General features: G+C 45.9%; 1 protein-coding gene across 1 annotated transcript in view; it reads left to right on the top strand.

Moving 5' to 3' along the window:
* CPNE3 (copine 3) overlaps window positions 1–26,727 on the top strand; it is a 493,182-nt gene that overhangs the window by 453,939 nt on the left and 12,516 nt on the right. The window contains exon 15 of the mRNA XM_078687070.1: window positions 10,093–10,329. Within this exon, the coding sequence (XP_078543196.1) occupies window positions 10,093–10,329 (237 nt within the window). The remainder of the gene's footprint in view (window positions 1–10,092; window positions 10,330–26,727) is intronic.

Genomic DNA, 26,727 nt, shown 5'->3' with positions numbered 1-26,727 from the left:
ACATAGAGGCAACCCCATTTCTAAATCAGGAATTGCATGGTGGATTGTTAAATGTATACAAATATGCTGTCACAAAGCAAAACGCACATTAACAATTCCTCCCAGAGCGCACTCCACACGCAAACTAGGAGCCTCCATGGCTTTCTTAGGGAACATTCCCCTAGAAGACATCTGCAGGGCAGCAACATGGTCTACAACACACACACCTTCACTAAACACTATTGTGTTGATGTGCAAGCCAGGCAGCAAGCTGCAGTAGGCCAAGCTGTTCTCAAAACTGTCTTTCAAACTACTTCAACGGATACAGGTAACTACCGCTAGGTGAGACACTGCTGCACAATCGATGCAAAGTGTAGAATCTGCAGCTCATATGCTACCAGTATGCATCTGTTCTTGGCATGTAGAGATGCAGATTTTTACACGTCCTCCTGCCTCCCCGGGACCTGTACCTGTTCCAGTTTTGTTTTAATTAGATATACATGCATGGACATCCCTTATTTCTTTCTACTAACTCCATCATTTCCCATCATGGCGAAAAACAATCCAAGGATGGAGCTGATGCCCATGCGCACTATCATCCAAGGGAGGAGTCACCTATCTCGTGACTACAAAGACTTCTTCCAAAACGACAACAACATGCAATCATCCGAGCCCAACACCAGGTGGCGATCTAATGCAAAGTATAGAAATCTGCAGCTCTACATGCCAAGAACAGATGCATACTGGTAAGTAGAATTTTCCTTCCACTTAATGAAGCCCTGACTGGCATGCTAACGGACAGTCGGGCCAAACCCTGTCTTTTGATGGGCCCTGCCTCTTTGGAGAAAAGGCTGATTCTACCCTTGAACAGTTTAAAGAAATCAGAGCCACAGTGCATTATTTGGGCCTTTGAACCCCTGCCTGACAGTTTCCTCAACAGTCGCAACACTTTTGAGGCTACTCCAAAGCCTTGGCATATAGGCAACACCAAACCCTTTCACCACCACAGCAACCGCCCTTTCGTGGAATGGAACTTGGATCAAGAAGACATTGTTCAGGTCACCAGGGACACCACCTCATTTAGTAACCCACCCATGCGGAATCAGCCTCTAAGATGCTTAGTTTGCCCTTAGTGCTGCACACCCATCCTGTGGGAGGCCGGATCAGACATTTTCTTCTACGGTGGATGGCCATCACATCTGACAGATTGGTCCTTCAAATTTGCCAGCATGGTTATACCCTTCCCTTCCTACTCACCTCAACTTTCTTCCATATCAGTGCGGTTTTAGAGGAACACCTTGCCATCTTGCTGAAAGAGGTGCATGACTCCACTGGCCAAATGACACAATGAGATTGTGCCAGCCTTAGAGGTAGTGATGGGTTACTACGTGTCTTATTTCCTTTTCCAAAAGAAGGACGGAGTCATTCATCTTAGTTTAGATCTACACCCTCTGAATGCCTTTCTTCGGAAGGAGAAATTCAAAATGCTCACTCTGTCCCAAGTTGTGTCCGATCTGGATTTGGGAAACTGGATGGTCCAACGGATGTCTACTACAGTTCATGGTCCGGCGGGAGCACCTTCAGTTTTCTGTATTCATCTTCATCCTTACCATTGCACCTTGGGGATCAACAAAAGTGTTACCAGTGGTCGCAGCACATCTTCGGTGATAGGGGAAACCAGTTTTTCCCTGCCTCTACCACAAGCTGCTGAAGGCAGATTCACCACAGTTACTCATAGACCGCTTTCAGACAATGTCAAACCTTCTGACCTTTGGGGTTCCCGATCAATGAGCCAAAGACTCACCCAATTTGTTTGCAGAAGCTTCCCTCTGTTGGAGCTCTTCTGGATATGCTGCAGTTCCGGGCATTTTCTCTCCCTCAATCAGTACACCGCGTTCTGGCTATAATCCCAGTGTTTCAGCCTTAGTCCTGGAACTCGATGAGAGCAGCTCTGAGGATTCTTGGAGTGCTGGCTTCTTGCCTCCGCCTTTTTCCACTTTGCCTGGTGGCATGTGCAGGTTTTTGTAGTGGGATCAGAAGTGTAAATGTGCAGAACACGAAGGAAACCTGTTGGATATCATCCAGATTTCAGTGGAGACTGCACAAGATCTGCAGTGGTAGCTGTTAGACCATAACCTAACCAGCGGCAGACCCCCTCTTCTTTCCCCACCCAGAATTCATGGTGGTGATGGATGCATACCTAGGGAGGTCATCTGGGAGAGGTGCAGTTTAGAGGACCGAAACCATCTCCCCTATATCTGTTGGAGTTGCAGGGCATCTGTCTAGCATTGAAGGCCTTCCTGCCATCCACAAAGGAAAGGCCTGGGGCAGATTCTCATGGGCAACACCACTGCTATGTATTACTGCAACATGAAGGGCAGAGTGGATTTCTGGGTCCTGGGCCAAGAGGCGCTGCACCTTGGAGTTGGCTAAAAGGCCAGGACATCCTTGTGATCATCAACCACCTGGCGGGATCGTTATTTGTAAGGGTAGACAAGTTCAGCAGGCAATGCTTGGCGAATCCCAAATGGCGGATGTTTCCAATTATGGTGCCAGACATCTACCGATAGTGAGAAGAGCCCTGGCTGGAACTTTGCGGCACTGTCAAGAACATGCAGTGTCAAAAACTCTGTGCATTGGAGTACCCAGGAATGTTTTCTCTACGAGACAAATTCAGGATAGAGTGGAGCACAGGACTCCTATGTGTTTTTCCACCACTGTCTCTCAGTTACTGAGTTCTGAAGATCAGAAATGGCTGGGTCCAATTCATCCTAGATGCTCCGGATTGGGTCAGGAGAGTGTGATACCAGGAACATCTGGGCGTGAACATCTGTCCGATCAGGCTACCTCTTTGGGTGGAACTTCTACTGTAGCAACAGTACAGGGATCTGCACCCAAACCTGCGCAATCTACACCTCCATGCGTGGAGAGTGCGCAGCAGCAGTTAGCTGCTTTCAATCGATCTCCTGCGGTTGTGAATATCATCCTCATAGCCACCTATCCCTCTGAAAAATCTAATAAAATCTATTTTTGCTGGGAACTTGGACAAATTTAGTCTCTTGTGGCGTCCACAACTCAGACTCCTACTTCCAAACAGTTGAATGTTCTGTTGGATTTTTTTTAGCTTTGGCCCAACAAGGTCTTGCTGTGCGCACCATGATAGGCTGTCTGTCCTGTCGCCCTTTCTGCTTTTACTGGACCAACCATCCTTGTTTAAATTACCTGCTGTGATGCACTTTATTAAAGGTTTGAGACGTGTGGTCCCTCTCAAACCACTTGTGAGGCCAGGGGGACCTTAAGTTGACTCCTACATTCCTTTTGTGCACTCCCTTCAAGTTAGTGCACAGCCCTTCATTGTCTTCTGACTCTCAAACCCATCTTTCTCATTGCGATCTCGTCATGTGAGTGAATTCCACTCTCTTGGTGCAACTGCTCTACATCATCTTTTTCCCAGACAAACTGCTTTTGAGAACCAGAGCAGCCCTTTTGCCTAAATTCATCATGTCTTTTCATGTTGGGAAATAGATTACACTTGTCTCATTGTTTGCCCTTCCTCTCCCTTCGAATAAGGAGAGAATCTATTGGCTGGTCCCCACAAGAGACATGAGCTTTTATATCAATCTCAGCAAAGGCTATCTGGTTGGACGGTCAGCTTTCTTTGAGATTCTTTAGAGCTAAGAATAGTAAGGCCGAGCAGAAAAGGACTTTGTTCAGGTGGATAGTCTTCTGCATCAAGGCTGGATATGCAGTAGCAAAAAGCCAGCCTCTGGAAGGCCTGAGAACGCGTTGCACCCGGGCCATGACACCTACCATTGCATTGACTCACTGATGGCTATTTCTTCACATCTGCCAGCCACGATGTGGGCATCGGTGTGTTTGCTCATGAAGCAGTATTGCCTTGACATTAAGGTCCAATGGGAAGGGCATTTTGCACGTTCGGTCCTGCGGAACATTTTGGTCTGTGTCCACACCACAGACCCTCTGTCTTAAGTATCTAGTCTTGGTGTGAGGAATCTGAGGTTAGAAGTACCCCTCAAAACAAGTTAATTACCTTTGTTGATGTTCTTTCTGGTGGATACTCTATCAAACTGCAGATTCCTCACTGCCTTCCCACCTCCCAGTTATTGAACTGGCCTCTTTTTTACCATCTATAAATGTCCCACATTAGAGATGGGCACACTGGTACTGACAACTATTTTGTGCTCCATGTCCGAGGGCATGTCAAAAGTCTATGAAGAAACTGACGCTCGACAGGAGTGGTGCTGATTTGCTGCTCCGCTCTGTCACTTTGAGGATAGAATGAGGCATATGCAGTCACATGATGTCACCTAGTGGCCGGCAGGACCACTGCAATGAAAACTTCTATATCCAGTCTAGTGCCTGGGGCGTATTCTAAAGGTTAGGCATCTGTTAAATGGAATATCCACCAGAAAGACTATCAAAGGTAACAAGCTTGTACTTTGGTGTGACAGAAGAGTAGGAAAATGAGAGAGAAGGATCATGGAAAATGTCTTTGTTTGTATTCGCGAATATTTTTCTTGCATTCCCAGACTGAAAACATTTTCCCCACCATGACCCTGGCATCTCTTTACATTTCTTTTCTGATCTCTAGGCCTCACTTACGACTAAGGGAAGGCCTGACAAAATAGGTGGACATTTAAACATGAATAAGTAGATTCCCATTTGGAAATCCTGATTCTGCGTTTCAAAATGTCCAATTTGTATCAAAAAACCCATGTTCCTCGCTCATGTGACACTTTTTTTGCATAGGAAACTTTGTGAATTTACCCTTAGTGCAATGAAGTTGTAATCCTACTAAATTTCCTCCAACCAGTTATGTATTAGAGGGTAGAACTACGCTAAATTCCTGAAATGGACATATTTGGGGGATTAATGCGATAAATGTCCTATCCATGGTTTTCATTTCTTAACACCATGTTTGTTCTTCCTAGTGAGCTCGACAGACATGCTAACCTGCTGGAGTTGCTCCCAGTTGTTTCACAATGCTGAGCTCTCTTGTCAGGGGAACACTCAACGGCTACTTCCCTCTCTCCCACAGCTAATTGGAGACTGATGGTGGTGAGAGGGTGCTTCTTGTCATTGACGGAGGCTCTTTACTTTTGCGCCTGTGAGGGGACTACATGATGGCTGCCCGCTAGTAGAATTTAAGAATGGGCGTTGAAACGGGTTCCTATCGGGTCCTATATTCAGGCCCTTAAGTTTACTGGGGGATTAAACACTGACGATTTCTGAACAGTTAATGTAATAAATGTGCAAGTAATCCTTGTCAGAGATATAGTTTCCATGTATATTTCACATGTGTGTTGGCTATCGCCAGGATGTTGTTTTTGTATTTTTTTTCTGTTCATTCATCAATCACTCAATCAATCAGGGAATTGTAAAGCGTGCTACTCACCTGTGAGGGTCTCAAGGCGCTGTGGGGGGGAGGGGGTTGGGGGGGGGGGGGTTGTACAGCTCCGAGTCAGCCAAAGAGCCATGTCTTGGGGCTCTTCCTGAAGTAGTGCAGCCTGGTGGAGTGTCCGATGATAAGCGGGAGCTCGATCCAGGGCTTTGCCACGACATAGGAGAAGGCTTTTCCACCCGCTCTGGTTCTGCGGATATGCGGGGTTTCTGCTAGGGCGAGGTCAGCGGAGCAGAGGTTTCTCTTGGGTATGTGGAAGGAGACTCTTTTGTTTTGGTATTTGGGTCCAGTGTTGTGGAGGGGTTTGTAGGCGTGGGTGAGTAGCTTGAAGGTTACTCTCTTCTCGATGGGGAGCCAGTGGAGATCTCGCAGCTGTTGGGTGAAGTGATCTTGTCGTGGGACGCTGAGGACTAATCTGGGCGCGGTGTTCTGAATGGTGTGGAGTTTGCCCAGCAGGGTTTCGTTGATTCCAGAGTAGATGACATTTCCGTAGTCCTGTCTGCTTGTTACGAGTGCGTGGGTGGCAGTCTTTCTGGATTCAGGGGGGGATCCATTTAAAGGTTTTGCGAAGGATGCAGAGGGTATTGAAGCAGGTGGTGACGATGTTGACCTGGCGGGTCATAGTGAGGGAGGAGTCAAGTATGATGCCGAGGTTCCTGGCGTGGTCTGTTGGGGTGGGGGGTTGAGGGTTGCCATGGGCGGTGGGCCACCAGGTGTTGTCCCAAGCTGAGTGGGTGGGTCTGAGGACAAGGACTTCAGTCTTCTCCGATTCGAGCTTCAGACAGCTGCTGCTCATCCAGGATGCAACCTCCTTCATTCCTTCCTGGAAGCTGAGTCTGGTGGTGTCTGGTTCCTTTTTGAGGGAGAGGATGAGCTGGTTGTCATTAGCGTTGGGATACTATGCGGAGTTCATGCTGTCTGACGATGGTGGTGAGGGGGGCCATGTAGATTTGAAGAGCGTGGAACTGAGCGATGATCCTTGGGGTACTCTGCGGTGGATCTCTGTGGGTTTGAAGAGGAAAGGAGGGAATCTAATCCTTTAGGTTCTTCCGGCGAGGAAGGAGTGGAGCTAGTTGAGGGCGGTTCTCTGTATGCCGGTGTCATGGAGACTGGCTGCAAGAGTGTGATGGGAGACTGTGTCGAAGGCAGCAGTGAGGTCTAGTAGGATGAGGGCCGCGGTGTGGCCTTGGTCGAGGAGCGTGTGGATGTCTGTGGCGGAGAGGAGGGCAGTCTCGGTGCAGTGGTTGCTGACGAATCCAGATTGGGAGGTGTCGAGAATGGCTTTCTCTTCTATGAAGTTTGTCAGCTGGGTGTTGACGATCTTCTCGGTGATTTTGGCTGCGAAGGGGAGAAGAGAGATGGGTCTGTAGTTTTTCAGGTCGTCTGGTCTGCCGAAGGTTTCCTGAGGAGGGGCTTGACTTTTGGTTCGTTTACAGGTGTCGGGAATGTGCTGGATTTGAAGGTGGTGTTGATAGTGCATCGTAGCTCTGGTGCAATGGTGGTGGCTGCTCTGTTGGAGATGTGCAGCTGGCAGGGGTCCGTGGGGGCTCCTGAGTGCGTGCTCTTCATGGGCGTGGCGGTATCTTCTGTGGAGAGGGGGGTCCAGGCGGTAATGGTAGGCTGGTTGTCGACGCTGGAGGTAGGGGTGGTATCTGGAGTCTGTTCGCTGAAGTTGTGGTAGAGCCTAGCTTGTTGCAGATGTCCTGGGAGGGTGTGAAGTCCGTGGCATCACTGGAGGTTTTGATGAATTGCTGGATGACGCTGAATAGTTCCTTTGAGTTGCTGGAGTTGGCGAGGATTTTGTTCCGAAATAAGGTCCTTTTGGGGATCTGATAAATTGGTGGTATTCTGTAATGGCTTTCTTGTAGGAGGTATGGTCTTCAGTGGTTTTGCTGTTCCTGCATCTTTTTTCTAGACGTCTGCAGGTGCATCTGGATTCTTGGAGGTTGGTAGTGAACGAGGTGGCTTTGATAGGGTGCTGTCTGTTGGGGTTCCGGAGGGGGGCGAGTTTGTCTTTGCAGTTGGTGATCCACTGGTGTAGTTCTTTGACTGCAGAGTTGGTGTCGGTCGAGGCAAGAGGGGGATCATGGTTGAGGGTGGAGTTGAGGCGCTCCTCTGTGACCTTGCTCCAGTTCCTTTGCGGTGGGCGTGGAGTGGGTTTGTGTGCGGTGGCATTGTTGAAAGAGAAGTGTATTCAGTGGTGGTCTGTCCAGAGGGGCTGCTGGGTGTGGCTGAAGCGGATGTTGTTCCCTTCTGCGAAGATGGGGTCCAGGGTGTGTCCTGCATTGTAGGTGGGGGTGCTGACTAGCTGTTTCAGTCCGTTGTTGGCAAGGTTGTCCAGGAGGGTGGTGAGGTAGCTGGGGTTGTCAAGTTGGAAGTTCAGGTCTCCGATGAGTATGTAGTCCATGGAGGCAATACAGTAGGGCGTGATGAGATGGGGATGGTGAACAAGATTACAAGATTCGGGGGCTCTGTAGGCAAGGGTGCCGCGCAGCATTGTTCTGGGGCTGGGCTGGATCTGTAAGTGTAGGTGTTCAGTGGTGGAAGGGGATGCTCTCATCCTGGAGGTGGAGAGTCAGAGGGAGCTCTTGTGTGCGATGGCGAGTCCTTCTCCCGGGCGGTTGGGGCGGTCTGTCCTCTGGATCTTGTATCCGTCTGGCATGGCGGTGGCGATGTCGGGCGGAGGAGGCGTTGGTCCAGGTTTCTGTGAAGAAGGCGACGTCTGGCGAGAGGGTGTTGAGGTCCCAGATCGCTATGGCATGTCTCAGCAGGGCGCGCACGTTGAAGAGGATGTACCTCAGGGCTTCAGTGGTGCTGGCGTCTGGTGCTGGGACCATGGGAGGGTCCAAAGGAATGTCAGCAGAAAAACTGGCTGTGGGTGGTGTTCGGCATCGACAACTGGCCGTTCTTGTTCCTTCCGGGCTTTAGTGCGAGGAGGGCAGCTGAGTTGTTGCAGTGGGTGGTTGAAGATTCAGGGTCCCTGGGGCTGGTCGCGGATGGGCGCAGACGGGCTTGTCTTTGGCGCGCCTTTGGCGGACCAGAGGCGCAGCTGCCATTAAATAGGGAAAGGGGAGGGTAATGCAGCTGGGAGGCAGGAGTGGGAAACCGGGAGGGGCTGCAGGGGCAGCAGTGGCAAAAAACAGGCACAGAGGCAGAAATAAAGAAAGGGGGTTAAGATAAAATTGAAAAAGAGGAACTAGAAACACAGAAGGACAGAAAACGAAAGAGAAAGACAGAAAACGGGCACAGCACGAAGACAGACAACACCGGACCAGCAGAAGAGCAGGCTCTCCCACTAGGCCACAAGGGATGAGCTGCAGGCAGGAGCCTGTGGCTTAAGGAAGGCCTTGAACATCTACCTAGCAGCGAGGTGAAGGTGCAGTGGCACTACAGCGGAGAGCTAGGTCTCTGACCAGGAGTTCAGAGGTCTTGCTCAGACGTTCACACAACGGCTGCCATTAAATAGGGGAAGGGGGAGGGGAGTGCAGCGAAAGCCGGAAAACGGCAAGGAGGAGGGGCAGCGGGGGCAACAGCAGCAAAAAACAGGCACGGAGGGCACAACAGGAACAGAGGCAGAAATAAAGAAAGGAGGCAAGATAAAATAAAAAACTGAAAATAGAAGCACAGAAGGACAGAAAAAGACAGACAAAGACAGAAAACTGGCCCAAGGCAAAGACCGACGACAACGGACCAGCAGAAGAGCCAGGCTCTCCCACTGGACCACCAAGGATGAGGCGCAGGTAGGACCTGCGGTTGGAGGAGGGCCTCTAACACCTACCGACCAACGAGATGAAGGGGCAGCGGCACTGCAGCCGAGCGGCAGGAGCAAAGAGCTAGATCTCTGACCTGGAGGTCAGAGGTCATATCGCTTTCGTTCAGTGCAAGTTTTGAAACGAGTCGCCTCCAGGTGTTTATAATGGCCACGATGAAAACGTCTAGATTTGAAGTTGAAGGCAGTGCGAGTTTCTCAAAGTGCCTGTCAGTGAGTCAAAAGAGTGTTCTGAATACATGGTCGTCCAATCCTTGGCTTTTCTCCTGAGCGCGCGCAGACAACCACTGACAAAGCCAATAGTTGTGTCTAGTTTTAGGTGTACGTCAGTTGCTATGTTATTATACCTGGATACAATGACATAAAGCTCAGAGAGACACCAAAATACACTGGCACAATATGGGAATTACAAATGTAGTTTGTGGTTAAACCACGCCTATACTACATAGACCACGCCCCTTTAGTGCCCCCCTCTTTTATATCCTACTTAAAGCCCTGCATATATGTATTGTTCTGTTGGTTTGTTCACAGATGTTTAGTGTGCTATGCATGGTTTTTAATTTCAGGTGATTGCGGATGTTTCCCTTGTTACTCAACCTCTCTGTAGGGAATTTATCTTTGGTAGTGAGGGGGCACTCTCTTCAAACTTCCAAAATCAGTGGGAAATCCTGCACAAAATGACCTCTAGGCACCATTCTTTGGGGTCTCTTAAACCTGTGCCACTGAACTCAATTTACATAATAACCACTAACGGTACATTCCCAAAATGTGAATTTGATATTGGACTTTGTTAGCTGTTGCTAAAAATTAAAAATATGCTACTCAATATTTTTTTAAGCTATATGTTATACTTGCCTATATTTTTAAATTGTAAATATTGGGAGTAACATTCCATGATTTAAAAGTGTGCTCTTCTTGGCAGCAATACTTTGTGCTACTTATAATCACGGATGGAGTCATTACGGATCTCGATCAAACGAGGCAGTCCATCGTGAACGCGGCCAAGCTTCCCATGTCAATCATCATTGTTGGCGTGGGCGGGGCGGACTTCAGCGCTATGGAGTTTCTGGACAGTGACGGGGGAGCGCTCAAAGCCATTACGGGAGAGATGGCGGTCCGGGATATTGTGCAGTTTGTGCCATTCAGAAACTTTCAAAATGTGAGTTGTCATTCTGTTTAATCTCCGTGGATTTGTAATGCTTTATTTCATGTGTTATTTTAGACAGCTGCGTTTCTATTGTGTGCTGCTGCAGTACGAAGCCACTTAAATAATTGAGAACATACATTATTGCATAGCGGTGATTTACCTTTGTTCTTTGCCTGTGTCAGTTGTATGAAAACCTTTCCCTTGCACATTCTAGTGTGTACCTTCTTTCTTCCAGTGTTCAATGGCCTGTTTCTGTCTGTTAGCCGTTCTCACATCTACAAAGACCTCACAGTGACGACCAAGAACTGGCGGGTGTGTGGGCAGAACTTCGGTCCACAACTGCCGCACCCCAATACATTCCCTCACCCAGGAGACATCAGCACATCTGTATAAAATAGAGATACCAAACAAGTTCTCTCCATACAACCCCTAAACCTACTGGCTCTATTTAGTTGTTTAAAAATTGAATATTTTCCATTATTTTAACTATTCAAATACCGTTATGCAAAGCAGGATTTGGATGATTGACTCTGGAAGCTAGTGTTTCCCTGGTTGAGAAATGTAATGTCGCTGTGTGAGGGATTCCACGCGTCACTGGCCCAGGAAGTTTCATCCTCCTAAAATGAAGGAGAAGAATCATGTTGAATACGTTGAGAAACGTTTTTGATTCTGATGTACCCCATCTTTGGCCTGCATGTCCCCGATGATAGACGAGGCCAGAGAAAATAAGGTTCCCAAGGCCATTCCGGTGAGACTCGTGAGGTTCGTGCCGGCCCCACAGGCAATGTGGGCCAACTTAATTCTTCCTTTATTATTTCAGCCATAAAGTATAAGGCACAAATCACAGCAACTGACAACGGGCCTGGGTGACTTTTGAAACTAAGATGTGGTACAAAAGAGGGTGGGGATGGATGGAGCATCTGAACCAATCAAACACTCACACCCAGTCAACAGATCTGGATTTAATCCATCACCGTTCTTTAGCCCACTCTGCCACCCCAGTTCAGACATGGCCATATGCAAATCAGTCTGACCCTGTGCCTCATGGGAACAGTCCAGCCCGAACTGCCAAGCCATGCCTTCCCTGGACCGGAAACAAGCTTCCGAGGACCGGTTTCTGGCATTTCCGCCGTCTTCAGCCCGGCTTGCTTGAATCCAGGGGCAAAGTGAGCAAGGGACTCACGTCTGAGCATACCCTGCCAACTTATGGCGATCAAAGTGGTACAAAAGGGGGTGGTGATGGATGAAGCATCGGAACCAATCAAACACTCACACCCAGTCAACAGATCTGGGTTTAATCCATCACCGTTCTTTAGCCCACTCTGCCACCCAGTTCAGTCGGACCCTGTGCCTCATGGGAACAGTCCAGCCCGAACTGCCAAGCCATGCCTTCCCTCGACCGGAAACAAGCTTCCGAGGACCGGTTTCTGGCATTTCAGCCGTCTTCAGCCCGGCTTGCTTGAATCCAGTGGCATAAAAGATAGCATAAAAGGAAAGTGCAGACAATTGTTTTTACTATCGTCGAGCTGTTAAAATTCAATATTTATAGACATATCTCTGAATCCCTTATGGACACCAAGGGGGCTCTTTGTACTCTTGGTTGAGAGTTCTGTCTGGTGATTCTTATTGTTTTAGGCATCTGGCGAGGATATTCTATATTATGTGCTTCTCCAGGTTTGCAGGGGTGAGGGGGGGGTTGGGGGGGGGGGTTAAGGCTCTCTCCCCTATTTAAATTTCAACCTAATCGCTCTGTCTTCGGGTGGCATAACACCTGGGTTTTAAGGTCGTGCTGGGCCAGGCAAACCAGCTACTTAAGGCAGACTAGTGGAAGTAGTAAATTTACCATCAGGAGCTAAATTGCTGTAGATCGTCAGGTCTGCCAGCTCGAAATACTTCACTATAAACCGCACAGGGGACACATTCTCGAGATGTTTGCCCCTGCACTAAATGAACTATGAGGACCCCTGCGGGGGGGCTAGGGTGACCAGATCGTGCCACCCAAAAACCGGGACATTTCGCAAAATAGAGGAAGGACTACAAGTTTACATCAATAATGTGCCTATGAATGACAGCCCTCATCCCAATAGAAACACAGAAGAGGCACTAAGAAAATAAATAAAAGGTAGTTGTTAAACCCAGCATTATACCTGTACATTAAATTGCTTACTAGACCTGCTTTGGAACACCTAAAAAAAAAAAAAGCCTTTCACAGTTTTCAGTTTACCCTCTCAAAAAATCGGGACATGTGACACTTTTACCGAAATCTGCCGGGACAACTGTTGTAAACCCGGGAGATGTCAATAATCAGACTGTGGAAGTGCAAATCTCCAACATCCAGGGTCAAGACAAATGAGGTCGAAGGTGAATTTTAATTCCTTCCCTACTTTTTCCTTGGATAGGATATCTAAAAATGGTCATGCATCAATCACCGGTCCGTAATTAATTTTTAGCAAAAGTGAAAGAGTGGACCCCCAAGTTACTGTGGACCACTTGGCACAGTTATTCTTTTTCAGAAATAAAACCCTAAAGCAAGAGTTGGCTCTGAAAAAGAAGTAGACCAATGACCATGAAAGATAGGGATTTTTTTCCTGAGAGTTAGGGATAATATGCTTTCCTGCTTGAGACTACTATGCCCTTGGGGCCACCTACCAGTGGGGCACTGTTTGTGGAGGTCCAGAGGCACGGGACCCGCTTACCGCCGCCGCCGGAGCAGATTGCACGGGAGCAACTACACTTCCCAGCGTCCCCTGCTTTTTCCCGGGGACGCCGGATGCAGCGTCAGCAGCGACAGCCCACAGCGCCCAGAGGCGCATAAGAACCAGCGGCCCCTGCAGAGGAGCGGGGCACCTACCAGTGGGGCACTGTTTGTGGAGGTCCAGAGGCACGGGACCCGCTTACCGCCGCCGCCGGAGTAGATTGCACGGGAGCAACTACACTTCCCAGCGTCCCCTGCTTTTTCCCGGGGACGCCGGGTGCAGCGTCAGCAGCGACAGCCCACAGCGCCCGGAGGCGCATAAGAACCAGCGGCCCCTGCAGAGGAGCAGGGCACCTACCAGTGGGGCACTGTTTGTGGAGGTCCAGAGGCACGGGACCCGCTTACCGCCGCTGCCGGAGCAGATTGCACGGGAGCAACTACACTTCCCAGCATCCCCTGCTTTTTCCCGGGGACGCCGGGTGCAGCGTCAGCAGCGACAGCCCACAGCGCCCGGAGGCGCATAAGAACCAGCGTCTCCTCCCGCGTCGCGGGATGCGCGCGGGCATCACCGGGCGGAGCCCGGGCAGAGGGCGGGCCGTCTGTGGCCGTCCGTGGCAGGAGGCGGCAGGGCAGGGCCAGAGACCCTGCTCAACTCATCCGGAGACCCGTAACGCAACCACAAGGTAAAGAGAGCGTCATAGCTTAAGGTCTTTCGTGAACTGTTGTGCTATCGAATTGACCTCACCTTCGTAAGCTCTGAACTGGTTAGCGTATATTAAACTCTTGGTCCAGTACACATGCCGGGGCCCATGAAAGACAAGGCTATTGTGGGGGCGGGTTATATTGACAATTTTCTTGTAAAAATGGTAAACAAGATCAATAATGACAGAAGGGCCTCCTTGGGTAGAGGTAATTCCTCAGATCAAGACCAAGTCAAGGAGAGCCCTTTTCCATTAGAGGTTCTACCGGATACCGTCACCATTACAGACATTGAACCAGAGGCAATCATTGCAGTAGAAGCACTGAACCACCAGGCCCCGGATACAGAAGTACTTGACAAGTCCATCTCGGAGTATGAGGAGGAGGCAGCTCCTGTCCAAATCCAAATCCATACTAGGCCAGTTAGAACCTGTAGGAAGCAGCAAGGTAAGAGGGCGGGAAGGCATGCACTGAAAAGAAAGGCAGAAAATTATCAGTCTGATAGCAACCCCTTCCCGGATTTGACTGTTATGGCGGAGAATAAGAGTGAGGATAATATAACTCTGAGCCCTGGGCAATTGGGCCTGTTAATTCAAACTATGGAAGCCAAATTTGAGTTGAAACTAGCGGAATCCCTCAAACCACTAGTGTCTCAGCTGGAAACCGTTACTGCAGAGGTCAAAAGATTAGGTGCCTGTTAGAGAAGCAGTTAGCTGACATAGAAAAAGTTAACCCCTCTCTACCCACACCTAATACAGACTCCTTGGAGAATGGCAGGATCGGGACAGCCAGGATTGATAAAAATTTACACGCCTTACGTCAATCCTCTAGTGCTACCCAAGAATCTCCTGGTTCTTCTGTTCTACCCCCACCTCCACCTATCAGTACAGGAGTACACCCCAAACCTGGGCCAGTCACAAAGCCAATTGCTACCCCTATTAGGAGAAGTAATTTTATTGATCTTCCCCCTGGTTGTGCCCCTTATGTAATTGCATTAGTAAACGTGCCCCCACAAAACTCATCTTTGGTTGAGCCACTTGAGGAGTCACATGACTCCCTAAAATATAAAGTTGTATCTTGGCTGAACTCAAAATGTGGTTTCCCTCCAAAATTCGCAGGAGAAATAATCACAGTTAGGAGGGTAAACTGGATTGCCCCCCCACGCAAAACTTGCACTGGTGATTGCGTGGTGGTAAATTTTAGATTCCCCCAGCATGTGGCCACAGTTCTATTAAGGGCAGCCTCGATGGCCACCGATAGTAGCAGTATCTGTGTGCGCCCTTTGGGATATTTCTATAATTACCTTACAGGACCTCCCACCCCTAGCTTAGGCAGAAGCTCCTTTACACCTTTTGGCCCTCTATCTGCTATCCCTAGCCAGGCTTCAGGGAGGGAGAACCTCTTTAGGTTTGGACCCAACATCAGAACGCACAATAGATTTGACGCCTTGTCGGGTCTCGAGTTGTGCGATTGACGGGGGCTGGAGAGGGTATGGAAGATGCTGCTGTAGTGGATCATGCCCCTATGGCTCCTGTACCTTCTTCAGTTAGCAATGGATGTAAACCGGAGCTGAGTACCCCTGATAAAAGGGATAAGATCAGATTATTAAGCTGGAATATTGCCGGCTTACCGTCCAAGAGAGAAGATCCCGACTGGCTGAACTTTGTAAAATCGTATGATATTGATGCTATGCAGGAGACCTGGGACATGGACTGTGACTTTTGGTTGGATGGATTTATTTATTTCTTTGTCCCGGCATTACCATCTCCTGCAGGAAGGAATAGAGGGGGCCTGCTGATGTTGGTTTCGGTGAATGTAAAGGGTAAAATTATAAAAGTTGATTGTGACACCCATAACTGTCTAGTCTTAGAGGTAACTCTGGTTGACGGCAACAAACTACTCTTTGTGAATTTTTATAATTCACCGAATGGCTACCCTGTAAATGAACACTTAGTGTGGCTAACTGACTTTTTAATTACATATAAAGAAAAGCAATCCACTTATTGCCATTTTATACTGTTGGGCGATTTTAATGTACATTTATGTGTAAATTGTGACCTAATCGACTCAGATGCCCCTGACAGTATTTCCCCCCCGCATTTTGAACACAGTCAGAAGGGGGTGGTTATGGAAAATCTATTGGCGACCAATGATTTATATGAGGCAGAATTTTTTGACAAAAATTGTAGGGTACCTACGTATACTGGAAGGGACTGTGATTCAATAATTGATTATATATTTTTATCGTTAGGTCTCCTTAAATTCGTGATTTCTTATAACGCTGTACCGATGCCAGCGAGCGACCATAACCCCGTGGGGATGGAGCTAGTTAATGGCTTCTCCCTTATAAATTCTACTGATACATTTCAGGTTGTTTTACCAATTAAGACCAAAGACCAGGGGAGGAGGATTAAGTGGCGACAGGTAGTACCAGATGATTTTTTTCTCACCATAACCACTGAGGCTGCAGAACAATTGAACATCTGTGTTAATCCCCTTTCAAAAGGAGAGGAGGTTTTAACCTCATTTGAAGGCATGTGCCATATAGTATCCCTGAATTTAACATGCAAAGGTCAGGGAGGGAAAAATAGACCGGCATTAGGTTGGTTCGACACTACCTGTAGTAAAGCTCACAACCGCCTAAAAAAAGCACTTAATACCTGCCCAAGGGACATAGCCTTAGTGCGGCAGCTGAGAAAGGATTATTCCAGGACAACCCAAGCACGTAAACATGATCTAAAAAGGGAAGCCTGGGTGGAGCTCATGGATAAAGCTACCTTAAAAAATAGCTCGAAGTTCTGGTCAATAATAAATACCCCACTATTTGCACGTGATCAAAACGTGGAACTGGAACTTAATATCCCTGAGGACGACTGGCTTAACCATTTTGAAAAAATTTACGGACGCAACATGGAGCAGGAGCTCTTTGAGCTTCCTGCTTCAGAATTTCCTATAGTGACAGTAAATTTCAACATAACTGAAGTCATTGAAGCAATCGAGAGTAGCGCAGGTCAAAAGGCACCTGGACCCGATGGGGTTCCTTCGGATATGTTTAAGGCTAACTCGTTTTATTGGGCAGATATTTTATCTAAAGTCTTTAATGCTTCAACTGTTGTGGGATTCCCGAAATCTTGGTCCAGAGCTACCATAATCCCCGTGTTTAAAAAAGGCCAGAGGGGAGATCCAAGATGCTATAGGCCCATATCATTATTGGACTCCTCTGTTAAGATCTTAGGAAAAGTTGTACTAGCCAGAATAACAGCTTGGGCTACCAGGAATAATATCCTGACGGATGTACAATATGGCTTCAGAGCGGGGAGGAGCACAGAGGACCAATGTCTTAACCTCCACCTGATAATATCAAAGTACACAAGGGCTAAAAGGGGATCTATATTCCTAGGCTTTATGGACCTATCCACAGCTTTTGATCTAGTCAATAGATCAAAGCTGTGGACTATGCTCCTGACAATGGGCCTTGATTCCTCTTTGGTATACTTCCTGGCGGAGCTGCATAAAGATCTAAATGCCTCCATTAGGATGACTACCGACGGGAAGTGTACAGCAAACTTTAGGTCCCGACGAGGGGTACGCCAGGGCTGTATATTGGCCCCAATGTTGTTCACGTTGTACGTGAATTAGTTGGAGGCCAACTTAACAGCTGTAACTCAGGACACACCGTGCATTGGGGGGGGAGGCCAATCCCGGTGCTCCTCTATGCCGACGATGCGGTGCTGATAGCCAGGACCCCGATTGCCCTACAAAAACTCCTTGATTCTTTTGGATCCTTTATGTCCAATCTGGACTTGGTCATTAATAGTGCCAAATCGCATACAATGTCAGTGGGTTGTTCTAAAAGCAAAGAATTTTTTTTTTTTTGCGGCAGTGAAGCTATCTCCGGTGTAAAGGTTTTCACCGACTTAGGTGTAGTGTTTGATCAAAGGGGAACCTGGGTTCCGCAGCTAACTTCCAAGGCAAATGCGGTTAGAAGTTCTGCTTCCGCAGTATTGGGGTTCGCAAAAAGACTTGGGGGGGTGGGGGGGGAACCCACAGAGGCTATTCTGGCCATTTACAAAGCCAAATCAGTTTCTATAGTACGATATGGGGCAGCAATTTGGGGATACACAAAAACAGATTGCATCCAAGTGGAAGAAAATAAATTCCTACGATCATTGCTCGGTCTGCCCCATCAAACAGCAACCTATCCCCTACACCTTGAATTAGGGGTGGGATTTATTACTGATATGTTAAAATTAGCACCCATCATGTTATGGATAAAACTCTGGTTAAACCAGAACCTTAGTCTGAATCATAAAATCATTAAAGACTGTATGAAACTAGATCACGTGAGGGATATCCAGTGGTTGTCATATGTAGAGAATGTGGCTGCAAAGCTAGGACGACCTGAGATTTTTGAAAGACCGGAATCCCTATGTAAAGAAGATCTAGTATGGGTGAAGATCAATTTCATTAAGCACTGTGACGCGGAGCGAGAGGCGAAGGAACTGGGCAAACCCTCAGTGAGGAGTCATGTAATGATAACTACTACTCCTGAGATGGCGCCTTATTTGTCAGTGGTAACAAACTTTTTCCATAGATGGTTACTGACAAAATTCCGTTTCAATCAAATTCATACAGTCTTATGGGATATGAAAATCTGGTGTAAGTTAGAGGATTCTACCCCATGTAAATGTGATGACAAGTCTATTCAGGATACTGCGCATTTTTTATTTTTTTGCCCTTGGTTTTCGGAACCCCGTAAGCGATATGTCAAACCTTTGCTGAAAGAGATGAGTTTTTCTCAGTATAAACCTGCACTGCTATTTTTGTTAATGTTCGAAACCCCTGTCATTATGTATTGTATTGCTAGTTTTTTGACAGCTGCTGTAAGAATTAGGAGATTAAGATTGGACTTTTAATGCTGCAAAACATCTTTTTTAAAACTGTATCTTGTATATGAATTATCAATTGTGGGGTTTGTCTGGAAAGGGAATCATGAATTTAATTGTATTAATTTGACTTTTTATACTGTTTTTAATATGTACTTAACATGTTTTAGCATACTTTTATGATTTTAATTAATCGAATAAAGTGGTTTTGACTGACTGACTACTATGCCCTTGCATGGCGTGACTTGGCTGAAAAAATCAGTGGCGCATGCCCTGCCCTTAATAGGGTAGGGCAACCTCCACTGTGACACAGTGGCCCATTATGAAGCCTCATGCACCAGATCAACATATACCACGTAGGCCAAACTACAAACACCCTTTTGACCATGCAATCCGAAGGGTTCCCAGGAATCTGATGCCAATCAGAGGGCTGGATGGCCTCGCCTAGGGTGTAAAGCCAGGAAAGCTCTCTAATCCTTGCAGTGGGTATGGAAAGCACTGTGTAAGTACTGGTACCAATCAAATGAAGCTTAGCTTATCATCACACCCAGCCTAGTCTACCATACCTAATTTAAACTAACGAAGCCTTGCCTAATCTAACTTTATCATTGTTATGTTATGTTACTGCCACTTGTTACAGTTATAGTGCAGCAGCTCACACCTGGAGGTGTATCTCGGCACTTCACTAACTTGGGGCTGGTAGAATACATTAAAACAGCCACATCTTCAGAAGTCTTTCAAATTTACAAAGGAGGTTTGCTCCAATGGAAAGGGGCAAGGTATGAGAAAGATCTGTCGCCAAATCTCGAGGTGTGGATTCCAGGAATCCGTAGTAATGCTTTGTGTATGGATCAAAGCAATCTGAGGGTGCGGTAGTGGCAAAGCCTACTGTGCAGATAGATTGGGACTTTGCTGGTTAGTGCCTTGTGAGTTAGACAACATAACTTAAATATTGCACGCTTCCTAACTTGCAACCAGTGCAAGGCACTTCAAATGGATGCTTAACGAGATCCTGAGTGAAGATTCACATATTAGTCGGGGGGCTGTGTTCTGCACAACCTGAAGCTTGCACATCAGCGTGTTATTGGCTGCAACTTGCAGTGCGACCAGAGTTCTGTGATCCAGGCAACTCTTAATTAAGGCCTGGACTAGGGTTTTCCTAGAGGCAGACGGAAGCCAATTGAAAGCTTTCCATAACAGGCTCATGGTAACAAAACATATGCCACAAGTGGCAGTGTCCTCGGGGACGAGGCCAGACCTAGTTCAGCGTGTCGCCAGTCAGCTGACCAAAGCTGCTTAGCCTTTCCAAATAGCAATATCTCGGTCTTGTTGTTGTTTAATTTAAGACAATTGCTTGTCATCCAGTCTACAGTATTTCTAATGCATTCATTTTCCATCTACACCCTCAAAACACTAGTTAGGAAACGGCATGACTATTGCAGATGCCATATGCATGATGCAGTAAATACTAGTCGACAACATATTATATAATTTCTTTATATAAGAAAGTGTGTAATACATTTTGATAACTAATAATCTGGCAGCTGCATGATAAATAGCTTGACAACCTATGTCAATGTCAGAGGTTCTTATATAGGTCAACTTTTCACCGTGAGGTCTCAAGGCGCTTGCAGCCTAAGGAACCCAAAAAGAAGACAGAAGAGAAAAGGGGATTACACAACACAGGGGGTCCTACTTGGGAAAAGTCAGGTTTTCAGTGCTTTACGGAATTTCTGGTGCTCCACGATGGAAAGGAGGTGGGAGGGCAGTTTATTCCAAAGTGTCGGGGCAAGGTAGGAAAAAGAGCGTTGGCCGTACCTAGAGGAACGCACACAAGGTTGGGTCAGCAGAGACTTATTACTAGACCTTAAGGGCCTTTTCGGAACATACCAATTAAGTTTTCTTTGGAGGTAGCGGGGCCCTTTGTTATGCAGTGCGTTGTGGGCCAGGCTCAGGATCTTAAATTGGCTTCTTTGCTGAATGGGAAGCCAGTGCAACTTTTCCAGACACGGCGAAGAAGCAGTTCTAGACGGCATGTCCAGCACTAGTCTGGCAGCAGTGTTCTGCAAAGTTTGCAACTTTGCCAGTAGGTCCCCATTCAAGCCATGGTACAGGGCGTTACCATAATCAAGACGACTAATGATAAGGCCCTGCACCAAAGGTTTTCTGGCCTCAATGGGGAGCCACCTAAAGACTATAACCACCTATACCAAACCTATACCTATAACCTATACCAAACCACCTATACTAAACCTATAACCACTATGAATTCGGCCATATGACCTAAGGAACTTGTAGCTTATCTAACCACATCAAAAGAAGTTAGAAAACTAGGAGTAACCATAGATTCAGACCTATCCTTGATGCCTTATGTTAACCACTCCAAGAGTGCCTTCTACAATTATGAAAACCCGTTGCTCCCATACCTTGCGTACCAGCATAAACTGCAAACCATCCTCCCGCTTGTAATCTCCAAACTTGATTATACCAACAGCCTGCACCTTGGTGCATCTGTGTTTAATATATGCAAAATACAACTCATCCATGCTTCCGCAAGGCTTCTCCACCTCCTTCACCCAAGAGAATACACGACTCCAGTCCTGCAATTGTTCCACTGGATACCTATAGCTAAATGGGAAATGTTTATGGCACTCTTCATTGTCCACAGAACCACCAAAGGAAAAGGGCCTTTATACTTATAAGTTAAATTCAAGCAATATAAGCCAAACAGAAAGCTGTGCTCCAGTCTTGCACCAATTACCATCACACCACCTTACCATAAGAAAGCTGGAGTAGGCACTGCTTTCTCAGTACAAGCTGCCAAACTGCTGAACTCACCACCAGCCAACATTTAGAAGCATCCAGGAACATAAACACTTCCGAAGACAGTTGAAAACATGGCTATTTACTTGATAACTGCACCACTTGCAACCCCGGAATAAAGCCCAAAAACACTGCACCCTCAAGCGAAATCTGCTCTCAACACACAAATTGCAAACAACTCCACCAGCAAACTGCTATCATTAGGCAGGCAAGCAATAAAGGAGCTGACTTAGGGTTCACTGTGGCAATATATTGATATTTACTTCCATATATACCAGTTATGTCCCGCAATAATGCCAAGACCATAATAGACAGCTGTCAACAACAAACTGTAACTTATACCGATTAAATTCAAGTAAGATGTATCTTCTATGAGGGTTATCCATCGCCAGCAGTGTACAGCCAAAGCAAAACATCACCAAATGAACAGGCATGGAATAACGGAAGAGATCTTTCTCTTTACTGGAAATTTTTGGAGGACTTTTATATAGTCCATTCACTACAGGTCATGAATATCTGTAAATTCTGACCACTCCTTTACATCTCACATAGACACTAATATAAGGGATAATAATGAAAATAACCATCACAACAGATCTCTGCACTTTTCTCTCCCTGCAGGTGTGCAGCTCAGGATCACAACTATACACTAAATCTTAGACTGGACAACCCAGTGCAGTAACCAGCTAAGCAGACTATATCATATGACCATAAAGGGACCTGCAGAGCTTTTCAAAGCTGCCAACATTCTGAAAAACTTAAAACTGCATTTCATCATTCAGCACACTGCTCCACGCTGCGTCCCATAACAAGTTAGTCTCACCTCTGTGGTCTTCACACACAATTTGGAAACACTTCCCACATAGGGTCAAAACAAAGATCACATTCTTCCAATCACACACCCTACGTTGTGTGCTAATCATGCAGGCAAGCACTTCAGCGACCCACATAGGGGTAGGAAGCGCTGCATAATGCTGCAATGCAATATAGAGGATCATAGTGATAGCAGGCGGTATATAAATACCTTTCCCATAACATTCCATGTATGCGCCGAAATGCTGTGTAATACTTAACCCGGGGCAATGAACTCCGCTCTGCTAGCGGAGTTTGCGGAGATTTGTTAACTACGCATTCCATTAAACACAGGGAATTCAGGCAAAAACTCCGTTCCTCCACATTGTCCGCTACTAAACTGCACCCACAAATTCTTTGATAAAGCAACTTTACATGCTAAAAAGCATATAACCAATTCACAAAAGTGAACTTTGAAAATGGAAAATATCAGGCCATGAGAGAGGTGATGATTTTGGGGTCCCCCCTAACTTAGAGGGAAGACCAAGCAGATGCTTTGAACACAAAGAGCATATCATGATGAATGATTCAATGGTGGCCTCATCCTCTTAGGACCAACCCAAGCACAGTTATGGGCAAAAATACAATGCCAACCAAGGCCCTGCAAAGCATTATGGGACGAGATTAGCAGCGGGCAGTGAATATTACATTATCCAATATCAAAATAATTCTACAAAGAGCTGAGGTTCAGCTAGTCGTTACTAGGTGTACCTCACAAGTCAAATGCAAAAGCATTGAAATCATTACATCAAGCTGCAGAGTCAAATGCAAAAGCATTGAAATTATTACATCAAGCTGCAGCTCAACTAGTCGTGCTAGGTGTCCCTCAAGCCAAATGCTTTTGCTTTTGACTCATGAGGGACACCTAGTAACGATTAGTGGAACTGCAGTTTCTTGAAAGGGTTTTAATGCTTTTGCATTTGACTCGTGAGGGACACCTAGTAACGACTAGTGGAACTGCAGCTTAATGTAATAATTTAAATGCTTTTGCATTTGACTCGTGAGGGACACCTAGTAACGACTGGTTGAGCTGAAGCTCTTTGTAGAATTATTTTGATATTGGATACTATAATATTCACTGCCCACTGCTATCGTTCAGCAAGATGTGCTATTTGTTTTCAAGGCATATGCTTGGTTCTCTCTCAAGGTTAAGGAGGATCCCAAAATCATCACTTCTTTCACTGCTTGCTAAATTTTCATTTTCACTTTCGTGAAATGACTATATGCATTTTAGCATGTAAAGACAGAGATACTTGTTATTTTACCAAAAGTATATGAGGTTTCTGTTTTATTAATTGGTGGTGTGACGGAGCGAAGTTGCGGACTGACTTTTTGTTCAACTTTTAGGAATTCTGCGTAGTAGTAATAATACAGCTAGAATCAGTTTCTGGTCCTGCCTTTAGGTGGCAGGTATAACCCAAAATGTTGAAAAAGGGAAAGAGCCTACAGACCAAGAGTAACAAAGTCATCTTAAAGGTGTTTGCATAATAAATCGGAGTCTGAGTTCTGCCGCTTTGAATTCTGTCTGGTCGGTAGCATTAGTGATAACTGAATAGCTTTAGAGACTCCCGGCAATGGGTAATCTGTGTAATGCAGTGTACTTTCCCTTATTGAATTAGGGCATTACTTAATAGTTGTATATCCACAATCAGGCATTTGTGGTCCTTGGTAGGATTCTGGACCCACAACAAAGAATTGCCTTTACTTTTTCAGGCATTGAATTACATTTTAGATATCTCATATTAAAATAAAGTTCTGAGTCCTGGCGACAAAATCATGCTTTGCATATACTCAGGAAAATATCTAGAACTAATAACGGAAGATGCACACATAATCTAATCTGAAAAGTGCCTTTGATGCAAGAACTTGTAAACAAAATTGGATCGGCTAGCTTTTCCCTAGAATTAGGATGCACATTTTTGAGTCCAAGCTCCCTTAGTTTTTGTATAATGAGAAAAGAGCCGACTACCTTTCATGGCATAATTTCTCTAAGCCCCCCTTGCAAAAAAAAGAGAAACGCTTTCAACACAATTTGAAGGGTATCTGGTCTTCTCACACCTACCCCAGTTGTTCCTGCTTGCCTTGTTTGAAACGAGGCCTTTCTTTGAAGATTAGTAGATGAGCCTTCAATGGTTGACCCTGCACCCCTTTTTGTGTTGTCCTTGGCCCATGAAAGGCTCTCCTGCTTAGCCACTAAAGCTCTAAAATATGTGTTTGGGTTTCTGCCAACCTCCACTAAGTCCTTTTGATTATTGTTTCACGAGCTGGATTATTACACAGGTAGCCCAGAAATGCCACTTATCCTTCCAAGTGTTTGCTCTATGTCTATTAAACGAATATTAATGTGTGAAGTGATGAGCCTATTTAAAATGGCTCACCTCTTGCTATTGTTAATGCTCGCTTTTACAGTTTCAATTCTGAAATATGAATACAAGTTCATGTAGATGTTGTGCAGTTGCTTTGCTGATTGTTTAACCAGTAAAGTATAGATATAGACGTGGACATGTGGTGTATCTTATTCATGTTCTTTCTGCCCATCGATTGTCACACACAGTTGCCTTGTTCTGAACCTCACCATCCACAGGTTTAACAAGCATTGGCAAAGGCAATAGGTCTGGCACTGTCCGCCAGCCTTTTGGCAGTTGTTTGGTCATGGTTTTTGCAAAACTTAGTTTGATAAGCTGTTTGGCCCTCATCAGTCACATAAAACATTTGACTACAAGTACAAATGTTTTTTTGGTCTCAAGAAAGCATACAGTACCATAGCACTCCCTGGCACTGAAGGGAATTACTTTGTGGGTGGATGTGCTCCTTGTGAAAGGGAAGCGTCCAGTAACTCATAGTGAAGTCACCCAACTGAAGTAGTATAACACCTTAATGCACGCTAGAGTGAGTAGAAGAAAGATGTTATTGACACAACCGCAGACTAATGGATGAAGTCTGCCGAAAACCTAAAAAATCCACTCGGTCTGGCATTGGTTGCCAGCCTCTTGCGTTTCAGATAGAAGGCTTAAAAAAATAAATGCAACATAGAAAGAAGGGAAGAAAGAAAACTGGCAAGAAAGAAAGAAGTCGGGTTAAAAAAGACAGCAAGAAAAAGAAATCCAGAAGGAAGGAAAGTAGTCCAGAAAAAATGAAAGAAAGTTTGCAAGAAGGAAGGGAAGAAAAGGGACAAAAAGGAAAGCAAGAAAGGAGAGAAAGAAAGAAGGCTGGAAAAGAAGGAAAGAAAGAACAAAAACGCTAATAAAGAAAGGCGGCTAGAAAGAAATAAAGGAAATAAAGAAAGCAGTAAGAAAGAAGTGTGGATAAAAAGGTTGTGTTACAGATTGGGAAACTTACTCAGAATCAGCCCATGGAGCTATCTCAGCAGCATGCAAAGGTATCACTGAATCCATTATAATAAGCTGTCTACCTGGCTCATGAATGTGTACGTAATTGAGTTATCTCACTATCTTCAAACGTATCAGTGACTATATTATAAATAACTATCTTACTAGTGTATGAAGATAACTATAATTCCATGTTCAGATACTGAAGCACCCGTATGTTTCTCAAATTGCTTCTAAGAGTCACATTCTAAAATATTGTTTACTGAAACCCAAATTACACCCCATCTATGTTTAAATAAAAGTGTTTGAAGTGTGCTGCGAATCATACACTTCTACGGTTTCAGCTACGAAAATAAGGAAAATGAGCATATTTCTCACTAAGGAAGCCCTGCTGCAGGTAGTATTAGAAGGGAACAAAGAGGGGAGTAGAGAGGTACTACGTATCACAAGTAGTGGAGGTGGCTACGTCCTCCTTTTATAGTCTATATACCATGAAGATCCACCCTTAAACAGTTTCAAAAGCCGTGTCCTCCCAAGTTAGGTATGTTTCCTACAATGGTGGAAAATATACAGTGTTTTTAAATACCCCTCACACACCAAAAGGGCCCTTGGTGTCATGCTTCATCATGGTGGTCTTCCCGCCCCTCTACGGGACGGGGCGTGCTACGACCTACAGATACGCAGGAGCACTTTTGTTATGAGACGACTATGTGTTGTGTAGGAGTGTGAGTGGGAGGGTCAGGGGTGGATGGGAAAGTGAGGTTAAAAAATACCTGGCTCGTCGGTTAGAAAATAATTTTTAATACACCTGTGAGCTGGTATTGTTAAAAAAGTGGGGACGGAGGTGTGTATGCCTCAATGAGCTATGCCTCCTGGGTTAGTCAACATGTTTCGAAGCCCCCCAGGCTTCTTCTTCAGGACTAAACAGATTCCTATCGACACTCACTATTTTATGTGGTGTGTGAATTCACACTAATCTTCATTAGACAGGTGTATTCGTGAAAAATATATATTATAATGATGTGCACGTAGATTCCCAATGCACATATACGATACCTTAATAGGTATCTTTAATCAATTATCTGGAAGGGAAACAGTGTTGCATGTATTATAATGCCAGACATAG

The sequence above is a fragment of the Lissotriton helveticus genome, chromosome 4_1 (assembly GCF_964261635.1).
Source record: "Lissotriton helveticus chromosome 4_1, aLisHel1.1, whole genome shotgun sequence".
NCBI classification, from domain to species: domain Eukaryota; kingdom Metazoa; phylum Chordata; class Amphibia; order Caudata; family Salamandridae; genus Lissotriton; species Lissotriton helveticus.
Note: the sequence above shows the minus strand (reverse complement) of the source record. Positions and strands in the feature narration are given on the sequence as shown.